This window comes from Candoia aspera, chromosome 4 (genome assembly GCF_035149785.1).
Source record: "Candoia aspera isolate rCanAsp1 chromosome 4, rCanAsp1.hap2, whole genome shotgun sequence".
NCBI lineage: Eukaryota > Metazoa > Chordata > Lepidosauria > Squamata > Boidae > Candoia > Candoia aspera.
The window spans coordinates 67,072,736-67,093,089 of record NC_086156.1 but is presented as its reverse complement, the minus strand read 5'-3'; the positions used below and the strand labels follow the sequence as shown (position 1 = coordinate 67,093,089).

Below are 20,354 nucleotides of genomic sequence, written 5' to 3'. Positions count from 1 at the left end.
GACTCTATTGTCATGTTTTCACAACAGCTACACAGGAGTTACCAACTCCAAGAATGAAGTAATAATTCATATCCAAAAGAGCACAATGATATAAAATAAAAAAATAAGAATCATTTCTGCCATTTACCTCCCAATGCATAGAGATAATGTTTTACTTGTCTGTATGCAGAATCATACATCCAAGTACCCCTTACCTGGTTTTGGATGGGTTGAGGCTATCAAAAGAAAGTCATGGAGATAAACAAGAATTCTGACCTCACTTCACTTTCTTCAGCTCTAGTCTTTTATGAAACACAATTCCTCTTGAGTTGCCTTATCCATTTATTTGGCTCTTGATGCCTGACCCGGAATCTGGGTAATGCAGTTTTTGGTTCAGATATATTCCAAACCCAAGAAAGAACTGAGAGGATGCATTGATATTCTCAAGAGTGTACATGGTGAAGAAGACCATGATGACAGATGTGTGAGCTACCATTGTTATACAAGTAATATGATCCTTCTACTGAACTTTAGAGAACTAAAAGCATTTGACTGGTGCTTTTTTATGATCAGCACACTATTATTGATGCAATAGAGATAACCCAGAGGTATTTTTATGTTTGTGGAGGATAATATAATTAAGAAAAGAGAATGTGATGGCAAATAACAATGAGCCTAATAATCAAATTTTATACTTCACTGCAATTTCCCCATGCAGGCAATGGAGCATGATCACCTATGCAACCTGACTGCTATTGATTCAGAAAGGTTAATGTTGTTGAGCTTTTCATGCAGGAGTGAAAATAAAAACAAACAGCATATTTATTTGAATTAAGCAAGGCCCCTTTCCCTCTTCAGAAGCTGTTTTCAGGAGGACCAGACCTGAGTGGAGAAATCCTAGGAAGAGAATAATTGGGCACCTCTCTTTGTCCTTTCTTCTCAGTCTGAATTTGCAGCCTGGCAGTTTTTTTTTCCATGTAACCATGGATGTGTACACTATATGCGTAGTTTGGCTCCTAGATTTACAATGGAAGAGTTTAACATTTCATAAATTTTGGATTTATAAGAATAAAGTACAGTAGAGTACAGCCTTTTTTGGCAGATCGGGGGTAAAGATATCCCCCCCCCAAAGTACCTCTGGATATTGTAGAAAATTCAAAGGAAAAACAAGGGAGATTTGGTTTATCTTGGTTAGATGAGGTAGACTAGATTTTTTTTAATCTCCTTGTCATTTTTTAAAAATTGCAATTGCTTAAAGTAGCTCTGTGACTGGTGAATGCCTGCATCTTCCTACTGTTTTTAAAATTGAGTCAAATACCATGGATAAATAGTATAGTTTCCATGATAATTTTGACCCAGCCTCAGAAAATACATTGGAGAGAGGTTAAAATCTCCATAGGTTGGGCAGATGTTCCATGCAACTTTGATAATAACTTGAAAATTAATGTAGGGAGGAATAAAAAATAATTAAAAACCAGTATTGACCACCTCATTAATTAGGGTAAGCCATACCTAGCCCCTTACCCAGAAAATATCTGAATTGCAGGATAGTCTTTTTCCCATGCTTCCTAGGTAGAGGAAGTTCCCTGAAAACTGCCAGTTAAAGTTTGAACTGAGTCCAAAAGATCTGAAACTGCCAAAAGTCGCACTGTATGAAAGGAGTATCTGTAATACCTCATTTTTGATGGTGTGTATGGACATGTGCAGAAGAGAGGATAGTTATTAAAATCTTCCTGGAGCATTACTTTAAAGTCACCAATCCCTTGAAAGGAAGAAAACTGAAATGATTAAAGCCTGATAAAAAAAGGGGCTATTCAGGTTATGCTGGTGCATTATATGAGTACCTGCAAAAATTTCAGGTTGCAGAGGCAGATTTTAAAATCCACCCTTCTATATTCCACATATATATTGTGAGTTTTGAAATATCATTATTGGTTATTATGTCCTTTAAACATATTTCTCATCTTAGAACAAATATATTGTGTGGTTGTAAAATGGTAAGGGAAGAGTTTATCAGGAATTCTGTTTAACTCACTAGGGTGGTAGTGCTGCGGGTTAAACCGCTGAGCTGCTGAGCTTGCCGATCGGAAGGTCGGCGGTTCAAATCCGCGTGACGGGGTGAGCTCCCGTTGCTAGTCCTAGCTCCTGCCAACCTAGCAGTTCAAAAACATGCCAATGTGAGTAGATTAATAGGTACCGCTTCAGCGGGCAGGTAACGGCGTTCCGTTTAGTCATGCTGGCCACATGACCACGGAAGTGTCTACAGACAAATGCCGGCTCTTCGGCTTTGAAACAGAGATGAGCACCGCCCCCTAGAGTCAGACACGACTGGACTTAATGTCAAGGAAAGGAAAGAAAAACAAAATGTTTGTTTAGGAAAGAAGCAGTAGATCACCAGACATTTACGCAGACCAAAATTTAACTCATTTAATTTCAAATCCTTTCATCAATTGACATTTAGTCTTTTGTCAAAAATAAAACAAAGTGAAATCTGTTTGCACAGAGTTGTGCAGAAGAAATAATACTCAAATACTTGTACAAGCTGTTACCTTGAGAAAATGAAAATTCAGCTAAAATTCAGGTAACAAAGAATAGTATCACCAATAGTTATGTAGTTAATAGTAGGTTGTAGAAAACCAGTGGCAGAGTTACACTATGAATTTAAGTTGCCATTTTCAAAGGGCTCAGGTGCTAGTGAGATTGAATTTACAAATGGGAACAGATAAAAGTTCTCAAAGAAAAGAAGCCATCCAAGGTCTCTTCATTTCTCCATTCCTTCACAAATGCAATGCAAAATTTATTAAAGCAGATGGCATTATTGACAATAATACTTGATTGCTTAGAACTTACCGTTTGGAGAAAGAATACTAAGGTTAAACCCACCCAGAGGCTAAGTACGAGAAAGCGCTCCAAATGTTGCTTCTTCACGTGGAACTGAAACTGTCTGCTGGATGTAGAAGATAACATCCGGTTGGAGCAAAACACTATGGATGGGAGAATTTCCTTGGAATTTCCTTCCTGTCTTTTGGTATCTTGCTGCCTAAGTGGCATAGATATGACTCAATGAATTAACTCTTGAAAATTCATTTAGCAGTTTATCGCTACTTATTACGAGTAGTACTGTATTGTTCCTTGCTCCACAAAAAAGAAAGATTCTTGGGAAGATACGCTTCAGTGACGTGTATCTGACTTTAGAGCTCTGAAATGGCTATTATATGCAATGTGCTGCAACAAGAGACAGGAGACTTGCACTGCCTTTGTGATTTCAGAATAGCAGGGGTCAGCCATTATTCCTTGGCCCCAAAAGTTACAATTAATTTGACATGACAATACTGGGTAATGCTACAGTTTGTGGACTGGTCTGAAACTACACACTTTATGGCTAACACGTTTGGCCTATTTTGTATATCTTGCCTGATATCTTGCCTAGAGCAGGGGGTTTTCAAACTTTTTCAGGCTGCAAAATTGTTCATTAAAAAAATAAATCCAGAGCCCCTAATCAAGAGGGTGGGACTTCTGAAAGTCAGTACGCCTGCTTTCTGCTGCATCTTAGTGAGTAAGGAAAAGAGATCTCTGTACTGTAAGTGACTATGGATGAACTCTCTGCAAGGAACTAATCCTTTCCCCCCCCTTAGTCCTTTGTAGAGAGGGGTTTTTTTTTTCCTCCCTTGGAAATAGCTTTTCATCCTTAGTTCCTAAGGGAAAAGTTTCTGAAAGGGATTAAGGGGGAAACAATTCTCCTTTGCGAAGGGCTTTCTCCTTTAGTCCTTGAGAACAACTCTGTGAGGTAGAAACAGAGGTTTTTTCTCTCTCAGCTCATTGTGGAAAGGTGCTCCCTCCTGCCCCAGCTCCTTAGTGCTGCCAAACCCAGTTTGAAAACTCTAGTCTAGAGGATTCAGCGTTTACATACTCTTTGGTGACATTTCAGAGGAACGCAATAAAAGTATTCCCTGCCTATAGATTTTTGCCACATGGACCAGCACTGCTTGTTTTCCCATACCAAATAGCTAACTTCCTGGAATACAGAGAAAGACAGAGAGAAGGGCCTGGGGGGTGGGTGTCATAAAGAGTTATGTCATTGTATTAATACAGAGTGCTTCAATTTGTTCAAAGCAGTTTAATTGATTTTAGCTGATCTCCCTGTGGAAAATAAACAACAGGTATGGATCAGTATTAGTGGTAATCGTATCGTGCTGGCTTGGGAGACCAGAATAGTCTCTCACTTCTGTCAACAAATAGTAACAGTCAATTTGTAATGGAAAATTAGTGAGACTGAAAAAATGATTATATGTTTTCCCACATAGCTACATTTTAAGTTTTTTTTTCTTTTTTGTTGAATTAATGCTGCAATGTTTATAACCGTTACAGGATGGCTGTAAGGAGCTTTTCAGAACATGGCAGATGAGGACCAGATGGACATTTTAGCTTTATCTTTTAAGCAAGGCATCCATTCATCCATTAGTGAGTCCTAAAGTGGTTCATGGTTTTTAAATTGTTCTCCCCCTCATTCAAACTTGGGGGAGGGGGGTTATGTACTCTTCCGTTTTCAGCCCCCTTTACACCTCTCTTTGTGCCCATGGGGATGTGAAAACTGTTAAAGAGAACGGACACAGGAGTTCCTAGAGACCCTTTTTTTTTTTTTTTGCAGGTACTCTTTAAGAAACTTTTTCCATTTCAAGGCATGAGGAGAATTAACTAATTCCTTGTTAAACAGTTTATACTGTGGAAGTGGGGAGTAGTTGACCAGAAAGAATTAGTTTAGCCTGATGCCTTCAAATCTCTGCTATAGATCTCTTAGGAAATCTTTTGACCCCTAGACACAAGTGACCTACCTATGGGGTCACCCAGTGTTTTGGGTGAGTAGCATGCATATAAGATGATATCAAATTCTGTGTCAGGCCCAGCCCAAGAATGACAAAGAGCCAGTGCATGTGGCAGAAATCCACCACGTTCTGCTACCTTTTCTCATTCTATTCAAGTAAAAGTAGTAACGTGATAGCCAAGGTCTATAATAGAATGGAGGTAGCTAATACGTTTATTGGCCAAGATTAGTGACGATGTTCTTGTCCTAGACTGAGGTGAAGGTATTTATATTTTTTTCAATCTATTTAAAATATCTGTACAGTTCTTATATGATAGTTGTTACTTGTTTTTAATTTCATTAATGGTGCTACTCCTTTCTATTGTGGTGTTTTAATGTTTTTGTTTTATTATACTGATTTTAATACGTTAATTGCAATTTTTAATATTTTGCATATGTTGCAAATGTTGTTCTAGAAACCTGTTGAAGAAGAGAGAATATATCAAGTACATAATTAAAGAAAAACTGTTCACTAATTTGTCTTCTGTAGTTCCTTTAATTCGTGGGATATTGTCCCTGTAGAACCAATGACCTTTAAAATGTAGCTTTTACAGCAGGCCTTTTTTCCTGTGATCAGGTTGCATGGCTTCCATTTCATGCTTTTAAATGGAATGATTGCAGACTTTGTTTGACTGCAGAGATTGTATTACATTTTGTTTGACAAGGAAAGCTAAAAGGTGCAGACTTTATTCAGAGTTTTGTAATTTAAATGTATAAAAGATGCAAAGTAGCTGTGATTACATGCCAAAACCAGAAAGATCAACTGAACATACTTAATTGGTCCTTATCTTGCAGTTATAGTTTAACACTTCTTTTTATAAAGATTGCAAAAGGATACAGTTACTGCCTTTCTGAAGTACTCTAGGTGTATAGTTACCCATTCCTCTTACTTAGTTCCGTTCTCTCCCCCCAATTGAATCCCGGATCCTGCATTACCTCCACTGAACATGTTAGCAATTTATGTCATTAAAAATTTAGATTTGTGAAAAGACCACCCTACAATTGTTAAAAAGCTTTCAAAGCAAATAGCTTTTTTAAAAAAATCACAGAATCAGAATTTTAGTGAATAAAGTATGGCTAAAATTTAGATGATTAAATCTATAATAATGATATTAATTTTGTTGATCCAATGGCACATCCAAAGGTTTTTCTTTTTTCTCTTTTGATTTGGCTGTCAAATTCGATATCATAATGTTTTTAAAACTGTATCACTTCTACAAAATATGAATTAGTAATAAAATGAAATGTAGAAAATTCAAATGAAATAAGTCTATAAAAATATGAAGTCAAAAACTATCAAACAACAAGACTTGCCATATTTTCTCCTACTGCAATAAATACCTTGTAACTTTTCATAGCTGTTAAGAATCAGTTATTAAAATTTATGGCAAAAAGCTAGGAGCATCAGATTTAGATATAATGAGAAATGAGGGTTTCCCACTACACAAATGATCTTTCTTGACAAGACAGGTTCTCTTTCTAAAACTTCTATTACAGATACTGGTTATTAGAGTTTGAAGTTGGTAGAGTTTCCTAAATTCAGATGTCTCTGGTCACAGCACTGCATTTGAAAGCTGAATTTCCACTCTCCCCCCAAGATCTGAAAGATGAGAAATAGGGGTGATAAGTGAAAGCATGCAAACCTGACACGAATGCAGGAACTTTCACATTAAGGGAAAACATGGTATTTTGTAGGTCTGAATGAGCTCAGTTTATCCCAAGTCTGAATCCTAACTCTAGGCTTAATAGAGCCTTGCATATTCTTGTACTTTCTCTTGTCAATGGAAAGAGACCTTTCCAATTTCCATTAGAACACTATGGAAGTAGAAAGGAATGCCAATATACTGCTCAGATAAAACTGCTGCCACTTTAGATAGGGGTGCATTTCCAGGGGTAAAAAGAACCACCTAAATGTTGGAGGCTAAATCACTTTCCTCTCCTAATTTAAGGATGGGCAATCAATGAGTCTCATTTGGCCTCCAGTCCTATTTTTGTAGGGCTCCAGAATCATACTACTGAAATTTGCCAGTAGATTGTCCAGTGTTGATGGTATTTTTTAATTATTAAAGGTGACATGTATATGGCATAAATATAATCACATAGAACATGCAATTTTAAGAACTCTGGTACCACAAAAAAAAACGGGCAGGAAGTTTCAGGTCTTTCTCATGAAGACATTGTCTGATTGCCTTATTTCCTCCAAACTCACCACTACTAAAAAGAGTAAAGAAACCCTGTAGTCCTTGCTTCAAAAGTTTATAGCTGCTACCCAAAGTCGCAACATTCCTTCCTTAAATTATTGCAATCTTTGAAAGCCATTCCCCTCATTTTAGACTGAGATTTGGCTATTAAAATCACTGGAACTTAAAGTGGCCTGGGTGGGCAGTGACAGAGGCTTGGCCTAGATTTGGTCTGATCTACAAAAGCCCCTCTTACTAGGGAACCAGCTGCACTGTAGTTAAGAGTGGGAAATGTTAAGTATCCTCCAAGCTACAAGATGGCTATCCTTCTCTTAATTCTCAGTAATTTTTGTTCAGAAATGAGAAATGGCCTACAATAGAAAGGTGCTCTATGTTTATAAATTCTTAAAACTTTGCAAAGTAATTGGTTTTTTTCCCCCATTTAATCAAACAATTGTTTTGATTTTCTTTTTGATTTCTTCTCCTGTTTCATATCACAGCACCATCTCCAATCACGAATGTGAAAAAAGGGAAAGTCGCCAAAAATAGCATCTCACTCTCCTGGCAGGAACCAGATCGACCCAATGGCATCATCCTGGAATATGAGATCAAATATTTTGAAAAGGTGTGATAGTCTGTTTGCAAGGTCATACTGACTTTGATTTCTCTCCTCTTCTGTTCATTTGGAATAATTCCTGTTAAAAAGTATTGACATCATTTTTTATTTTAAATTAATGCCAAATATTGTACTGGATTAGGAATTTTTGACATTTATGTTTATGCATGCATAGACATGTATTTTCATTAATACATTACTCATGTCAAACAAAAATATTTCTGTTTTCTGTCAGTTTCATTTCCAATCCTACTGCATTAAAATAAAGATGATGTACATTGCAATACCATACTCAGAAGTAACCATATTTACATCAGTGGGACAACCCCAATTACTAAAGATTTGGAGTTTAATTAGTGAGATTTAGATGCGTGTGAGAATTAGTATTGCTATTGTTTTCCAGAAAGCAGATGCTTTGACGTTATTTAAAATACTGTACGTGAACCCTGTAAATTGAGGAAGTGCAACATAATGAAATGGTAAGGTGCCTTGCTAAAGAATGCCCAGTAGTATTTTGTTGGCAAAGAAGCTTCAAACTAAGAACTACTTACTGTACTTCATAGCTCTTTTTCCCAAATACATTCATTTTCCATTTTTCCATTTGTATTATTCTAGTAACTATTTTGGTTAAATATTTTAGTTTCAAAATGCCAGGACAGTACAAAGAGACTATTTACACTAGCAGCTTTTGTTGCTTTAAGTGTCTCTGACATTTTTACTTTTCCTAACTAATAATTGCAAACTTCAGTTTGATTGGAATTGATGAGGCTTTTCCTTTATAGATTCCTAAACTGTGTCCCATATAGCTAAGCTATAATTCCTGTGTTTCCTATAGAAATTGTTAAGTTAAGCACGTCTAGTTGCCCGTTGGATCATGGCACACAAAGGCATCACAAAAGCAGAAGAGCGCAAGTAAAGACAGTTCTATAAGTTGCTCCCTATTAACCATCAGGAGGCATTTTACACTGTTTGCCAAAATGCAGCGCTTTTGTGTCAGCCTGGAAGAAAAAATATTTCAAAGCCTTTCCTTGAAGGGGTGTACAAACCACCAAGGTCCAATTCAAATCATCAGTTTGATAAAAAAGCATCCAGTCTGTCTTGACACACAGATCATTTTCCCACTAATGGCATCTTCTGGAGTCATCCAACCATCATTGCGCCAAAGTAATAGTGGTGAGGACAGGTTTTATATCATTTTAGTGATGACTGGATAATGCTGTGAAGACAATGTGAGTCACTAATGGGAACATGGCCACAGAATTTTTTGTTGATTTGATTTGACAACAACAACAAACCTTTATTACGGCCTTTAGGCCAGAAAACACCATAAACATGTTCACCTAAAATTTTTGATGAGACTAAAAATGCAATAAAATTAAATAACAATAAACTTAATATAACAGTAATACAAATATCAGTGGCAATCACCAAGATTAACACTAATCTTGAGTCATAGGTAGAATTAATAGAACAAATAGAGGCACAAAATCAGGCAACCTGGAAAGACATGTCAGAGACCTGGTCAGATTGAAGAAGTAAAAGATAAGCATTGGGCTCTCTACCAGGGTAGTTCTTTAAAATGGGATAGATATATGCCTTCTGAGATTCCCTGTGAAGACAGCAACAAAGGAGCAGGTAGCTTAGGGATTCCACAGAGCCATCGGCACATGAGCATAAAGCTGCTTGAAGAAGAATGTTTTTATAATGCCCCCACAGGACTGTGGAGGGTAGTGCATCCAAGCTGGCCAAGGTGAAGGCCCAGCAAGATTTCAGAATTAGAATTCAATAGAGATAAGATAATGGCACATGCCCATTTGAGAAAAATCCATGAACTGTAGGGTTGGACTAGGCTTAGACTGGTTTGGAAATCAGTATCCCAGATACGCTGCTTAAGATGACTCTTGGCATTTTCAAACCTTAGTTGGCAGATGCTCTCCAAAGAGAGAACTAAAGACTGGAGTTTGCTATTAGCTCTTGTTAGACAGGTTGATATAAAATGGTCTCTGAGAACCAGTGGAGCCACACCCATGGGAGGTGGGGGGAAATGAACCAGAAATTAATGAGATAGTACCAGGCTTTGGCACCCACCAAACCTTTCTCTAACCGTAAGGCAGCATTTTTGATACATCACAGGATAGCTCTTATAAACTTGGAGTGGACAGTTTTTAGGGTTTTAAACTTTATAAAAGTGCAAATTCGAACACCATAAAGAAGCTGAGAAATAACCATAGGAAAATTGATTTGAAAATTCAATTAGAAATAGTAATTTGATCGACTTGCAGCCTTATTATTTTGTAAAGAGATTTTCTTTTAAACATATGATACTTTTTAAACATACATTTAATTACTTAAAGTAGCACTTTATTATGCTTAATATTATGTTTAATATCCCTGAAGTTATTACTTTCTGTGAAACTCAAATGTATTAATAGTAATAATGATATATTAAAATTTAATGACAAATTTTGTGATTGGATTCCATTTAAAAGAAATCAGATTCCTATCTTAAATCTCATTATGATTATTACAATAAATGATACAAAATTGCAAACAAAAATTTTACCAGATAGGTTTCAAGCAATCCTTTCTAGGACCTCTATGTTGTATCTGCATTAAAAGTAGTTCTACAGTAATAATTCTCATTAAGAGAAATTGATATAATAGTTTCTTTTTTATGTTGTAAACACCAAAAGGCACATCCCTTTAATAATAACTTTAACACTAGTAAATATAAAACTGAGTTTTATGTGTTCTGATATACAAACTGCAGGAAATACGATGTCCCCTTATTTATAGAGCCTGGGGACAGGCTGTAAATTCCTTCCTTCTTCCAACAAGTTTCTCTTTTCTTAAAATGCATTGCATGTCCATCAAAATTAATACTAGATTGGGGTAACTGTTACTAGGACTTGAAGCTACGTTGTAAACTCCAGTAAAAGGTAATGATTATTAGCTTAAACTTTGATGCAGCTATAAGTCTACACCAACTTTAATAGTTAAGAAAGGGAAAGACTTAAGCCTGTTCCCAATTCCTAAATGATGGATTAATTCATCATAGGCAATATATTGGCACTTTACAGTACAGCAAGAATCAGCCCCAGTGGTTGTACTTGCTATTTATGAAATTTACTCTTCTATATATGTGTGTTCATGTATGTTAATGCACCAAAAAGGATCAGGAGACCAGTTATACCATCATCAAATCCAAGCAGACGAGAATTACAGCAGATGGCTTGAAACCTGCTTCAGCATATGTCTTCCAGATTCGAGCTCGCACCGCAGCAGGGTATGGTGGCTTCAGCCGAAGATTTGAGTTTGAAACCAGCCCAGTGTGTAAGTCATTTTAATTACTGACTGCCCAGGTCTTTATTGCAATTACAAGAAAAGTGTCAGCTGATCAACATTTTTGCAGGAGCATTTCAGCCTTTCTCATAGCCTCCCCATTTTGGGCCACCTGGCCTCGTTTTCTTCAGACTTACCAGTCAAATGGGTTAACCTCTACTGCTAGAGTCTACTTTCTTACCAATGTCTTCAAAACTGTGTCATCTATAAAACATGCTGGTTATCAAAAATTATCAGTATTATCTTAATAGGTTGATTCTAAAATTGAAGAAAGCATGAGACATGAGTAAGATCTAAGTACTCTGTGCTTAAACAATCGAGGACAAAAGCAACTTGGGCTCTTCCATATTTAACATGGCAAAATGTGAGTGCACACTTGACAGGCCTCAGTAGGCAGTCTTATTTTTCTGGTAGTAGTATGCTATATGATATATGCTCAAGCATAGAATTTATTTGAATGGGAGCATAGTGGTAGCACAGATGTATACCCATTACTCTTAGCATTTGAATATAGAAACAATTCAAGAGAATAATTTTAAATATGTAAAAGATAATGGTAGGTGATCAGTTTTGTCACTTTTCTGCAAAGGTGAGTTTTTAGGAGGATTTTTTTTAAAAGTAATGAAAGCTCTGTAGCCCCAACTGGTTTTTTTGAAAAGCAGTTTTTCAGCTTCTGAAAATGATGTTGTTATTAAATATTTCTGTACCATTTCCCAAATTGGTTGACAAATAAAAATAAAAATTATTGGAATACAATAAACTGCAAGACTCATAAAATCCTTTATAAAAAAATGGTGCAGAAGGGAAAGAAAAACAAAACCAGTCCTGTATAACATTCACATGAGGAAGACCTCGATGAAGAGATAGGTCTTTATTAGGTGACTAAGGAACGTAAGAGTAGGCACTTCAGAGATTTCAGCAGGGAAAGAATTCCAAAGAGCTAGTGCAACTACAGAGAAGACCTCTTTGTGAGGAACCACATGATAGTGTTCCCTAAATATAGGAATGATTGCATTAAAGCAGATCTGTACTACAAATAATTATCTTGGAATTAGGAGATGGCAATTATTATAACTTCATCTAAGGAATCAAGGGAATTTTAGTTTCTTAGAAATCTTTTTTAAAAAAAGACTTCTAAAAAAATTAAGGTTCCAAAGGGACAGTTTTAACCAGTTTAGATTACTAATGTAAGCTATGATCTCGCTTTAGGTTTCGATTATATCCAAGGACTGGACTATTCAGAAAAGGTCAGCTTTCAGACTACCTATATACTTTTTTATTTTAAAAAAATTCAGCGGACGTATGAATTATACTTTCTGTTCATCCAACAGATTAGGTGAAAAAGTTTGATTGATTAGGTGCCATCAATAAGTTTTAGACTCCTAGCAACCGCATAGATGGATCTTCTCCATGACGATCTATCCCTAACCCGTTCTTTCAAATCTCCCAATGGTGCACTCATTGCCGCTATAACTAAGTGAACCATCCCTCTCGCTGCTGGCTGTCCTCTTCTTTCCTTCCACCTTTCCCAGCATTACAGCCTTTTCCACAGAGCTGGGACTTTCTAATAATTGTCACCAATGAGGTGTGAAGGACAAGAAAAACTTTGAAAGTCTTGACCATGTTTGGTTTAGTTAAATGGTTTGTAGCCTTTCTCCCTTAAAAAATTTTCTTGAAATCTACAAAATTGATAATGCTCTGAAGAAAAAAGTGTTATCAAAAGTATCTTATACCACTTCTGTAGCACTCACCTCACAGGGTTGTTGTTGTGGGTAAAATAGGAGGAAGGAGTATTATGTTCCCTGCCTTGAGTTATTTATAAAAATAATGAAGGTGGGATAGAAAACAAATAAACAAATAAATAAATGCATCATATGACAGTTTAGAACTAGAGATAATGATTTCTCTGTACAAGCCCAAAATCTTGTAATCAGTGTGAATAGGATTGTGCTAACTCTTGAATAGTGGTTTGCTAAATAGTAAATAATGGCCTGTGATATTTTTTAAAAATTTAATTTGGCTAAACAACTGAGACATTAACTTCATAAAGACTTCAAGACTTACTTTTCTCTAAAGGAAATATCTTGTGTTACCTGAAAACTATATTTAAAATTGGGGATAATTTCAGATACAATTTGTGATATGACATTGAGGAGGTTACATAATCATTATTTTCTCTGATTTTGCTAGGTTGATTATTTAGCTATATATTTCTCTGCCTTTCTCTTTAATCAAACATTCAAGGTGGTTCAAGCCACTTGTATTAAGTTCTTTAGATCTTGAGATATACAAGACTTGCTTGCTATCTTACTGGTTGTTGTTGTTTTTTAAGAATGTCATACTCAGTGTGCTGTGAAAAAGGTTCTTTGTGTAGAATAGGAAATTCAGGCATTCCATGGCTGAACTGAAAAACACACATTCCATCAGGATTCAGAATATGCACCTTTGGTCCAGGCACTGACCCAAAACATACCTCTTCTAGGCACAGGTGTTCTGGGGTGGAAGATAGCAGGGGACAGTCAGATCCAGCAGCAGTGCACAGGGCAGGGCAATAGGGAAGGGAAGGGAAGGGAAGGGAAGATGATGGAAGGATCAGTGAAAGGAGGAAAGGGCCAGTAGGGTTATGCTGTGTTTAAATTCAAGTGTGGCAGAAGCAGTAGTGAAAGGAAGGGGAAAGAAGGCACTGTGATCATGTCCTACCTGGAACCCCTGAGTGCAGAACAAAACACATTTTCCATTTTGTGCACACCTCTAATTCGTAACATCCACCTGGTACCTTTGGTTTCGGGGTAGCCATTGCTCTGAATTCAGAAAGATTATAAATGGATTTCTTCTCTATGATCTCCCAACTTTGAGGCGTCTAATCATGTTTGTCTGATGGTCTTAGTAGGAATAGTGCTATTACATAGTTATCTGCCAAAGTGGTGAAGATGGATAGTTGCCCCCAGATGGTATGTAATCCCCAAATTTCCAGCTTCCATTAAAAAATATACATATAATCCCTAGCATTTCTAGAACTTGAGCTAGGGAACCAAAATGTCCAGTTGCTGCTCATCTGTTTTGACATATAAAGTTTGGAGAATGAAGTTCATCACTGATTTTTTTTCCCCTCTGTTGGGAGTATTTCTACTTCCCAAAAATTATTCAGTTATCTGTGAAAGTGAAAGACTTTATTGCAGTCATTAACCAACACAACAGAAATTGATATGCAAATATCTGAAGCTGAATTGACAATATCAAAATAATTAGACAAAATACATAGAAAAAAATTGGCTAAAAATATTAAAAACAGAGAACACTAAGATGTTTGCTCCAGGTACTGTACCCATGTGCAACAAAAGAGAAAAGGGATTAAAATTAACAATCAGATTAGTATAAACTTTAAAATGGTAGTATAAAACTTTGTTTACAGTCCCGTCAAACCTGAGAAGAATATAGTATAGTAACGGATGTTGCACGTACACACTAAGACATAAACGCCTTCAAGGGGTTAATGAGTAACCAATAGTTAATGCTGAGCCTGGGCCATATCTGGCTATCCATACTCAGATATATTCAGTTGATCTTCATTATGCTTTGCCTGATTTTGCATGCTGCCACACAAAATCTGGCCGTCTCATGTGTAATTTCAGGATTAATGTCAGAAAGTAGAAATTGCATTTATTGTGGGTGAATCCTGTTTTGCTGGTCAGGAGTGGGGTAATTAGAGCTCTTTGGGGTTCTGTACGAAAGTGGCAGTACAGAAGAACATGTTCGATAGTTTTGACCTGTTCTGAGTCACAGGAACGTATTCATAGTAGATATGGTATTTTTTTGTATCTTACTGTCAAATGTGCTGAGGGAAGACCTGAGGTGAAGGCTCTTCTCTGATTTGGGATGTTAAGCTGTGTGAGATACTGTACATCATTGGTGCCATAGTGTATCTTATGCTATCTGCTATGGGAAGCTGAATGGTATTACTAGCATCAGTTTGACAGTGTATGTCGATCAAAGATTGCTGAAGTATGGCTGTTGGCTGCTCATAGCCCAGAGATAGTAAGTAAGTGGGGGAGAGTCCTAGGAGCAAGAGCTTGTTGTAAATTGCTTGTTTCCACCTACTTTGAAATCTGTCCTCTAATGTCAGTGGAGCTAAGCCTATAGGCAAAAGCTTTGTCCAATAGTGTACCACAGCCTACCATACTCTAGTCTCCACTCTCACCATTTCAGCCTTCATGCGAGGAAGTTGAAAAATTGCTCTTAAAAATTTAGATTGAACAAGTTCCAGAGATGCAAGGTTGGAAGGTGGTCCAAGTTGTGGGCCATGTAGTAATAGCTCTATGGGCTTGGCCTCAAAGAACTTAGTGGCTGCAGGTCTGTAGTGACCTCCTCTGGAGTGATGAAATCTTAAAATAGCTGCTATATTCCTATGTGCATTTTGAAGTAATCTTGACTTTTTTTGGATAGCTGTGATTGGGCAGTAGGTTCTTTAGGTTAAAAGCAAAAGGAGGCAAAGCCCAAACTTTGAAATAATTCTAATTTAGGTATTTCTTTTTTTACAAATGGTGATTTTTCTGAATTTCTAAACATAAAAACATTTATAAATGTTGCTCTTCCAATACATAAGTTGCAAAAAAAGGAGGATGGTGGCTCAGCAATTGCCAATTATGCCATTCCTGCAAAGCAACTTGGCACTGTTATATCTACTATGTATAGTATGGAATATGACGATCCTGCAGATTGCTTTAGTGTTATAACCCAAATGGAGTGAGCGAATTAAATGAATTGTAGTAGCAATGCAATGTAATTGATTAAGAAGTGGAGATTTTTGTGGTACATATATATCTATAGAGTAAGCAAGAATGTGGGCATTCCTTTTTACTACCTTCTGGGTTAGGACCTCTTTCTGTCTTTTGTGGTTTATCTGCACTGCTTGATTGCCCTGTCACCAGAACAGGGAGGCAACCATTTTTGGAAGGCAGAAATAGAAGATGTCACCCGCTATTAATCCCCAATCAAATTGCCTGCATGAAAAAAGTTACGAGTTTAACCCCTGACTATTCCAGGTAAGGTTGTGAAAGAGTCCAGTCTGAAATGCTGGAAAATAGCTGCCATGTCTAGAGCATGTCATGTTGTCAATTTTGTAAAGAAGGTCATGTTGCTAAATATACCCAGGGCATTCTTAATGAAACATGACATTAAGCAATGAAATATACAATAACAAAAACATACCATACCATTGCAGGCTGTGCATGGAAATTGCAATCATTTCTTTTATATTTATTTATTGTTTGTTTGTTTGTTTGTTTGTTTTTCCAACTTCTATTACTGCCCATCTCCCCCAAGAGAGGAGGACTCTGGGCAGTTTATATTGCAGTACTGCTTCCTACTTCCTGGAAAATTCCTGCAAATACCAAGGAGTTTCCAATTAGAATGACATGGGGTATGAATTCCATTGTCATGAGTTCATTTTTTTTATCCATTCAATCATGTCCAATTCTCGGAGACTGCCTGGACAAGCCCCTGCAGTTTTCTTGGCAAGGTTTTTCAGAAGTGGTTTGCCATTGCCTCCTTCCTAGGGCTGAGAGCGAGTGACTGGCCCAGGCTCACCCAGCTGGCTTTGTGCCTAATGTGGGATTAGAACTCACGGTCTCCTGGTTTCTAGCCTGGTGCCTTAACCCTATACCAAACAGCATTGCTTCCTACCCCCTGGAAAATTCCTGCAAATACCAAGGAGCTTCCAGTTGGAATGGGATATGGGATATGAATTCCAACCTCATGAGTTCATAGATGACATCATGTTTTCAGAAGGAGACAAGAGAAGGCTATATGTTTCCTCAGTCTTTCAGAAGTTGATTTATTGGTCCTTTATTGAATTATTGGTGATATTATTTCTAACTATTGCAGCTTATTGGAAAATTTCAGCAGAATGGGATTACAGATTTCTCTGATGTTTCTATTTAAAAGATATTGAGGAAGATCTCCAACTTCGGATCCTGGTGTGAAAGTCCACTGCGTTCTGAATAGACATTGCTAGATGAGATGGTTGCTATATATTCTTTATGTTTGGCTTCTGTTTAATTTCATTAATTTATTATATTTTTAATCTACTGATTAAGAACATTCTTTCAGTAGATTGAAACTCTTGAAAGAAGAAAAAATAACATAAAACGCATTAATGAATAGCACAAGAAAAAGAGTACAGAAATCTTGTCATTTATAAAAAAAAATGTGCCTCATTGCTTTTCTTTGTGAGACAAAGCTATATATTAAGACAGAACTGCTGCAAAAAGCAATCGTCTGTATTGCCCCTCAATGCAGTACATTTAGTAAACATTTCTGTGTGTCTTGATGTCATAAAGATGTGCATTTTGCACTGGAGCAATAGTAGCCATTATACACTGAGAAAGGGGGGAATGTGTTGTATGGCTACAATTTTCAGTGATCTCATTTAGTGCTAACGTGTGCTTCAGTTATATAGAACAAACATAAAACAGCATGATATAAAGATCCTTACTTTTTTAATGTATGCAACAATGAATTAAAGTTGTAGAGAAAACAAATCCTTCCTGAGAGCTTCAGTTTGATTACAGACATTTCCACATGGAAACCTGCAAGAAGTCATGCAATTGTGCCTCACTTAAACTGCTGCTGGAATGGAGCAACACAGCTCTACCTCCTCATCCAAGTCATCTGTAGATGCTGTGTATCTTTATTCATTTGCTTCTATTACTATAATTATTATTATAATTATTAGCATTAGCATTAGCATCTGCAAAGGGTAAATTTGCCTCACTACCAATCAACCCTCTTACATTAAGAAAGTTGTGGGGGTGTCATAACATGCCATCATTTTTACAATCAGGCACTTTTCCCATGGCATTAAACTGCACTGGTGGCTGAAGAAAGAGTGATTAAACAAAATGTGTATATTTTAGAATGCAGGAACTAGAACTTATGATATGGGCACTTGCATACTACCACAACTTCTACTCTATTAGAGTAACAAAAATCCCTCCCACTCCACACAAAAGGGAAAGAAAAGAGTAAGACTCTGAAGCAGTCTAGCACTTTGCATGCTTGCTTTCCTCCTGCCAAAGAGAGGGGAACAGACAGAATGCTTGTCACTTGGAGTTCTCTCCAATGCATTAGCCACAGTCTCTGCAGACCTTCATTGCAAAAAGAAAAGAAGCTTTCTTTTCCCATTTGAGTTACCCCACAGCTGGCTTGCAAATAATGGGCTCAGCTGCCAAACCTGGTTGTCTGTGCACTTCGAATCTCAAAGTCCAGAGTGGTTTTTGAATTGGTGCAGTCTTTGTGTTAAGTATTTCAGGTCGTAGGCATCTACAGCTAGCCACGAATATGCCAAATAAGGAAACATGTCCTGATGTTGTTATGATGCATGTTTGTACTCCCCACCCCCACCGGTGCCTATGCTTCAGAAGTCACTTCAACACTTTTAACGTATGATTAGAAATGTATATCTATACTTTGTTGTTGTTGTTTATTTGTTTAGTCGCTTCCGACTCTTCGTGACTTCATGGACCAGCCCACGCCAGAACTTCCTGTCAGTCATCAACACCCCCAGCTCCCCCAGGGACAAGTTCGACACCTCTTGAATATCATCCATCCACCTTGCCCTTGGTCGGCCCCTCTTCCTTTTGCCTTCCACTCTCCCTAGCAGCATCTTCTCCAGGATGTCCTGGCTTCTCATGATGTGGCCAAAGTATTTCAGTTTTGCCTTAATATCATTCCCTCAAGTGAGCAGTCTGGCTTTATTTCCTGGAGGATGGACTGCTTTGATCTTCTTGCAGTCCAAGGCACTCTCAGAATTTTCCTCCAACACTACAGTTCAAAAGCATCGATCTTCCTTCTCTCAGCCTTCCTTATGGTCCAGCTCTCGCAGCCATATGTTACTACTGGGAATACCATTGCTTTAACTATGCGGACCTTTGTTGTCAGTGTGATGTCTCTGCTCTTAACTATTTTACTGAGATTTGTCATTGCTCTTCTCCCAAGGATTAAGCGTCTTCTGATTTCCTGACTGCAGTCAGCATCTGCAGTAATCTTTGCACCTAGAAATACAAAGTCTTTCACTGCCTCTACGTTTTCTCCCTCTATTTGCCAGTTATCAATCAAGCTGGTTGCCATAATCTTGGTTTTTTTGAGTTTTTTTGCACTTTCTTCTTTCACCTTCATCATAAGGCTCCTCAGTTCCTCTTTGCTTTCAGCCATCAAAGTGGTATCATCTGCATATCTGAGATTGTTAATGTTTCTTCCAGCAATTTTAACTCCAGCCTTGGATTCCTCAAGCCCAGCATGTCGCATGATGTGTTCTGCGTACAAGTTGAATAGGTAGGGTGAGAGTATACAGCCCTGCCGTACTCCTTTCCCAATCTTAAACCAGTCCGTTTTTCCGTGGTCTGTTCTTACTGTTGCTACTTGGTCGTTATACAGATTCTTCAGGAGGCATACAAGATGACTTGGTATCCCCATACCACTAAGAACTTGCCACAATTTGTTATGATCCACACAGTCAAAGGCTTTAGAATAGTCAATGAAACAGATGTTTTTCTGAAACTCCCTGGCTTTTTCCATGATCCAGCGGATATTGGCAATTTGGTCCCTAGTTCCTCTGCCTTTTCTAAACCCAGCTTGTCCATCTGGCAATTCTCGCTCCATGAATGGCTGAAGTCTACCTTGCAGGATCTTGACCATTACCTTACTGGCATGTGAAATGAGTGCCACTGTTCAATAGTTTGAACATTCTTTAGTGTTTCCCTTTTTTGTTATGGGGATATAGCTTGATTTTTTCCAGTCTGATGGCCATTCTTGTGTTTTCCAAATTTGCTGGCATATAGCATGCATTACCTTGACAGCATCATCTCGCAAGATTTTGAACAGTTCAGCTGGGATGCCGTTGTCTCCTGCTGCCTTGTTATTAGCAATGCTTCTTAAGGCCCATTCAACCTCACTCTTCAGGATGTCTGGCTCTAGCTCACTGACCACACCGTCAAAGCTATCCCCGATATTGTTATCCTTCCTATACAGGTCTTCTGTATATTCTTGCCACCGTTTCTTGATCTCTTCTTCTGTTAGGTCCTTGCCATCTTTGTTTTTGATCATGCCCATTTTTGCCTGGAATTTACCTCTGATGGTTCTGATTTTCTGGAAGAGGTCTGTTGTCCTTCCTATTCTATTGTCTTCTTCCACTTCCGTGCATTGCTTGTTTAAAAATAATTCCTTATCTCTTCTGGCTAACCTCTGGAATTTTGCATTTAATTGGGCATATCTCCCCCTATCACTGTTGCCTTTTGCTTTCCTTCTTTCTTGGGCTACTTCTAGTGTCTCAGCAGACAGCCATTTTGCCTTCTTGGTTTTCTCTTTCTTTGGGATGTAT

At 37.6% G+C, this 20,354-nt stretch overlaps 1 protein-coding gene across 1 annotated transcript in view; it reads left to right on the top strand.

Moving 5' to 3' along the window:
- The window catches only part of EPHA5 (EPH receptor A5), a 247,426-nt gene that overhangs the window by 175,577 nt on the left and 51,495 nt on the right, over positions 1–20,354 (top strand). Inside the window, exons 5-6 of the mRNA XM_063300334.1 lie at positions 7,521–7,645; positions 10,810–10,969. Of these exons, the coding sequence (XP_063156404.1) occupies positions 7,521–7,645; positions 10,810–10,969 (285 nt within the window). The remainder of the gene's footprint in view (positions 1–7,520; positions 7,646–10,809; positions 10,970–20,354) is intronic.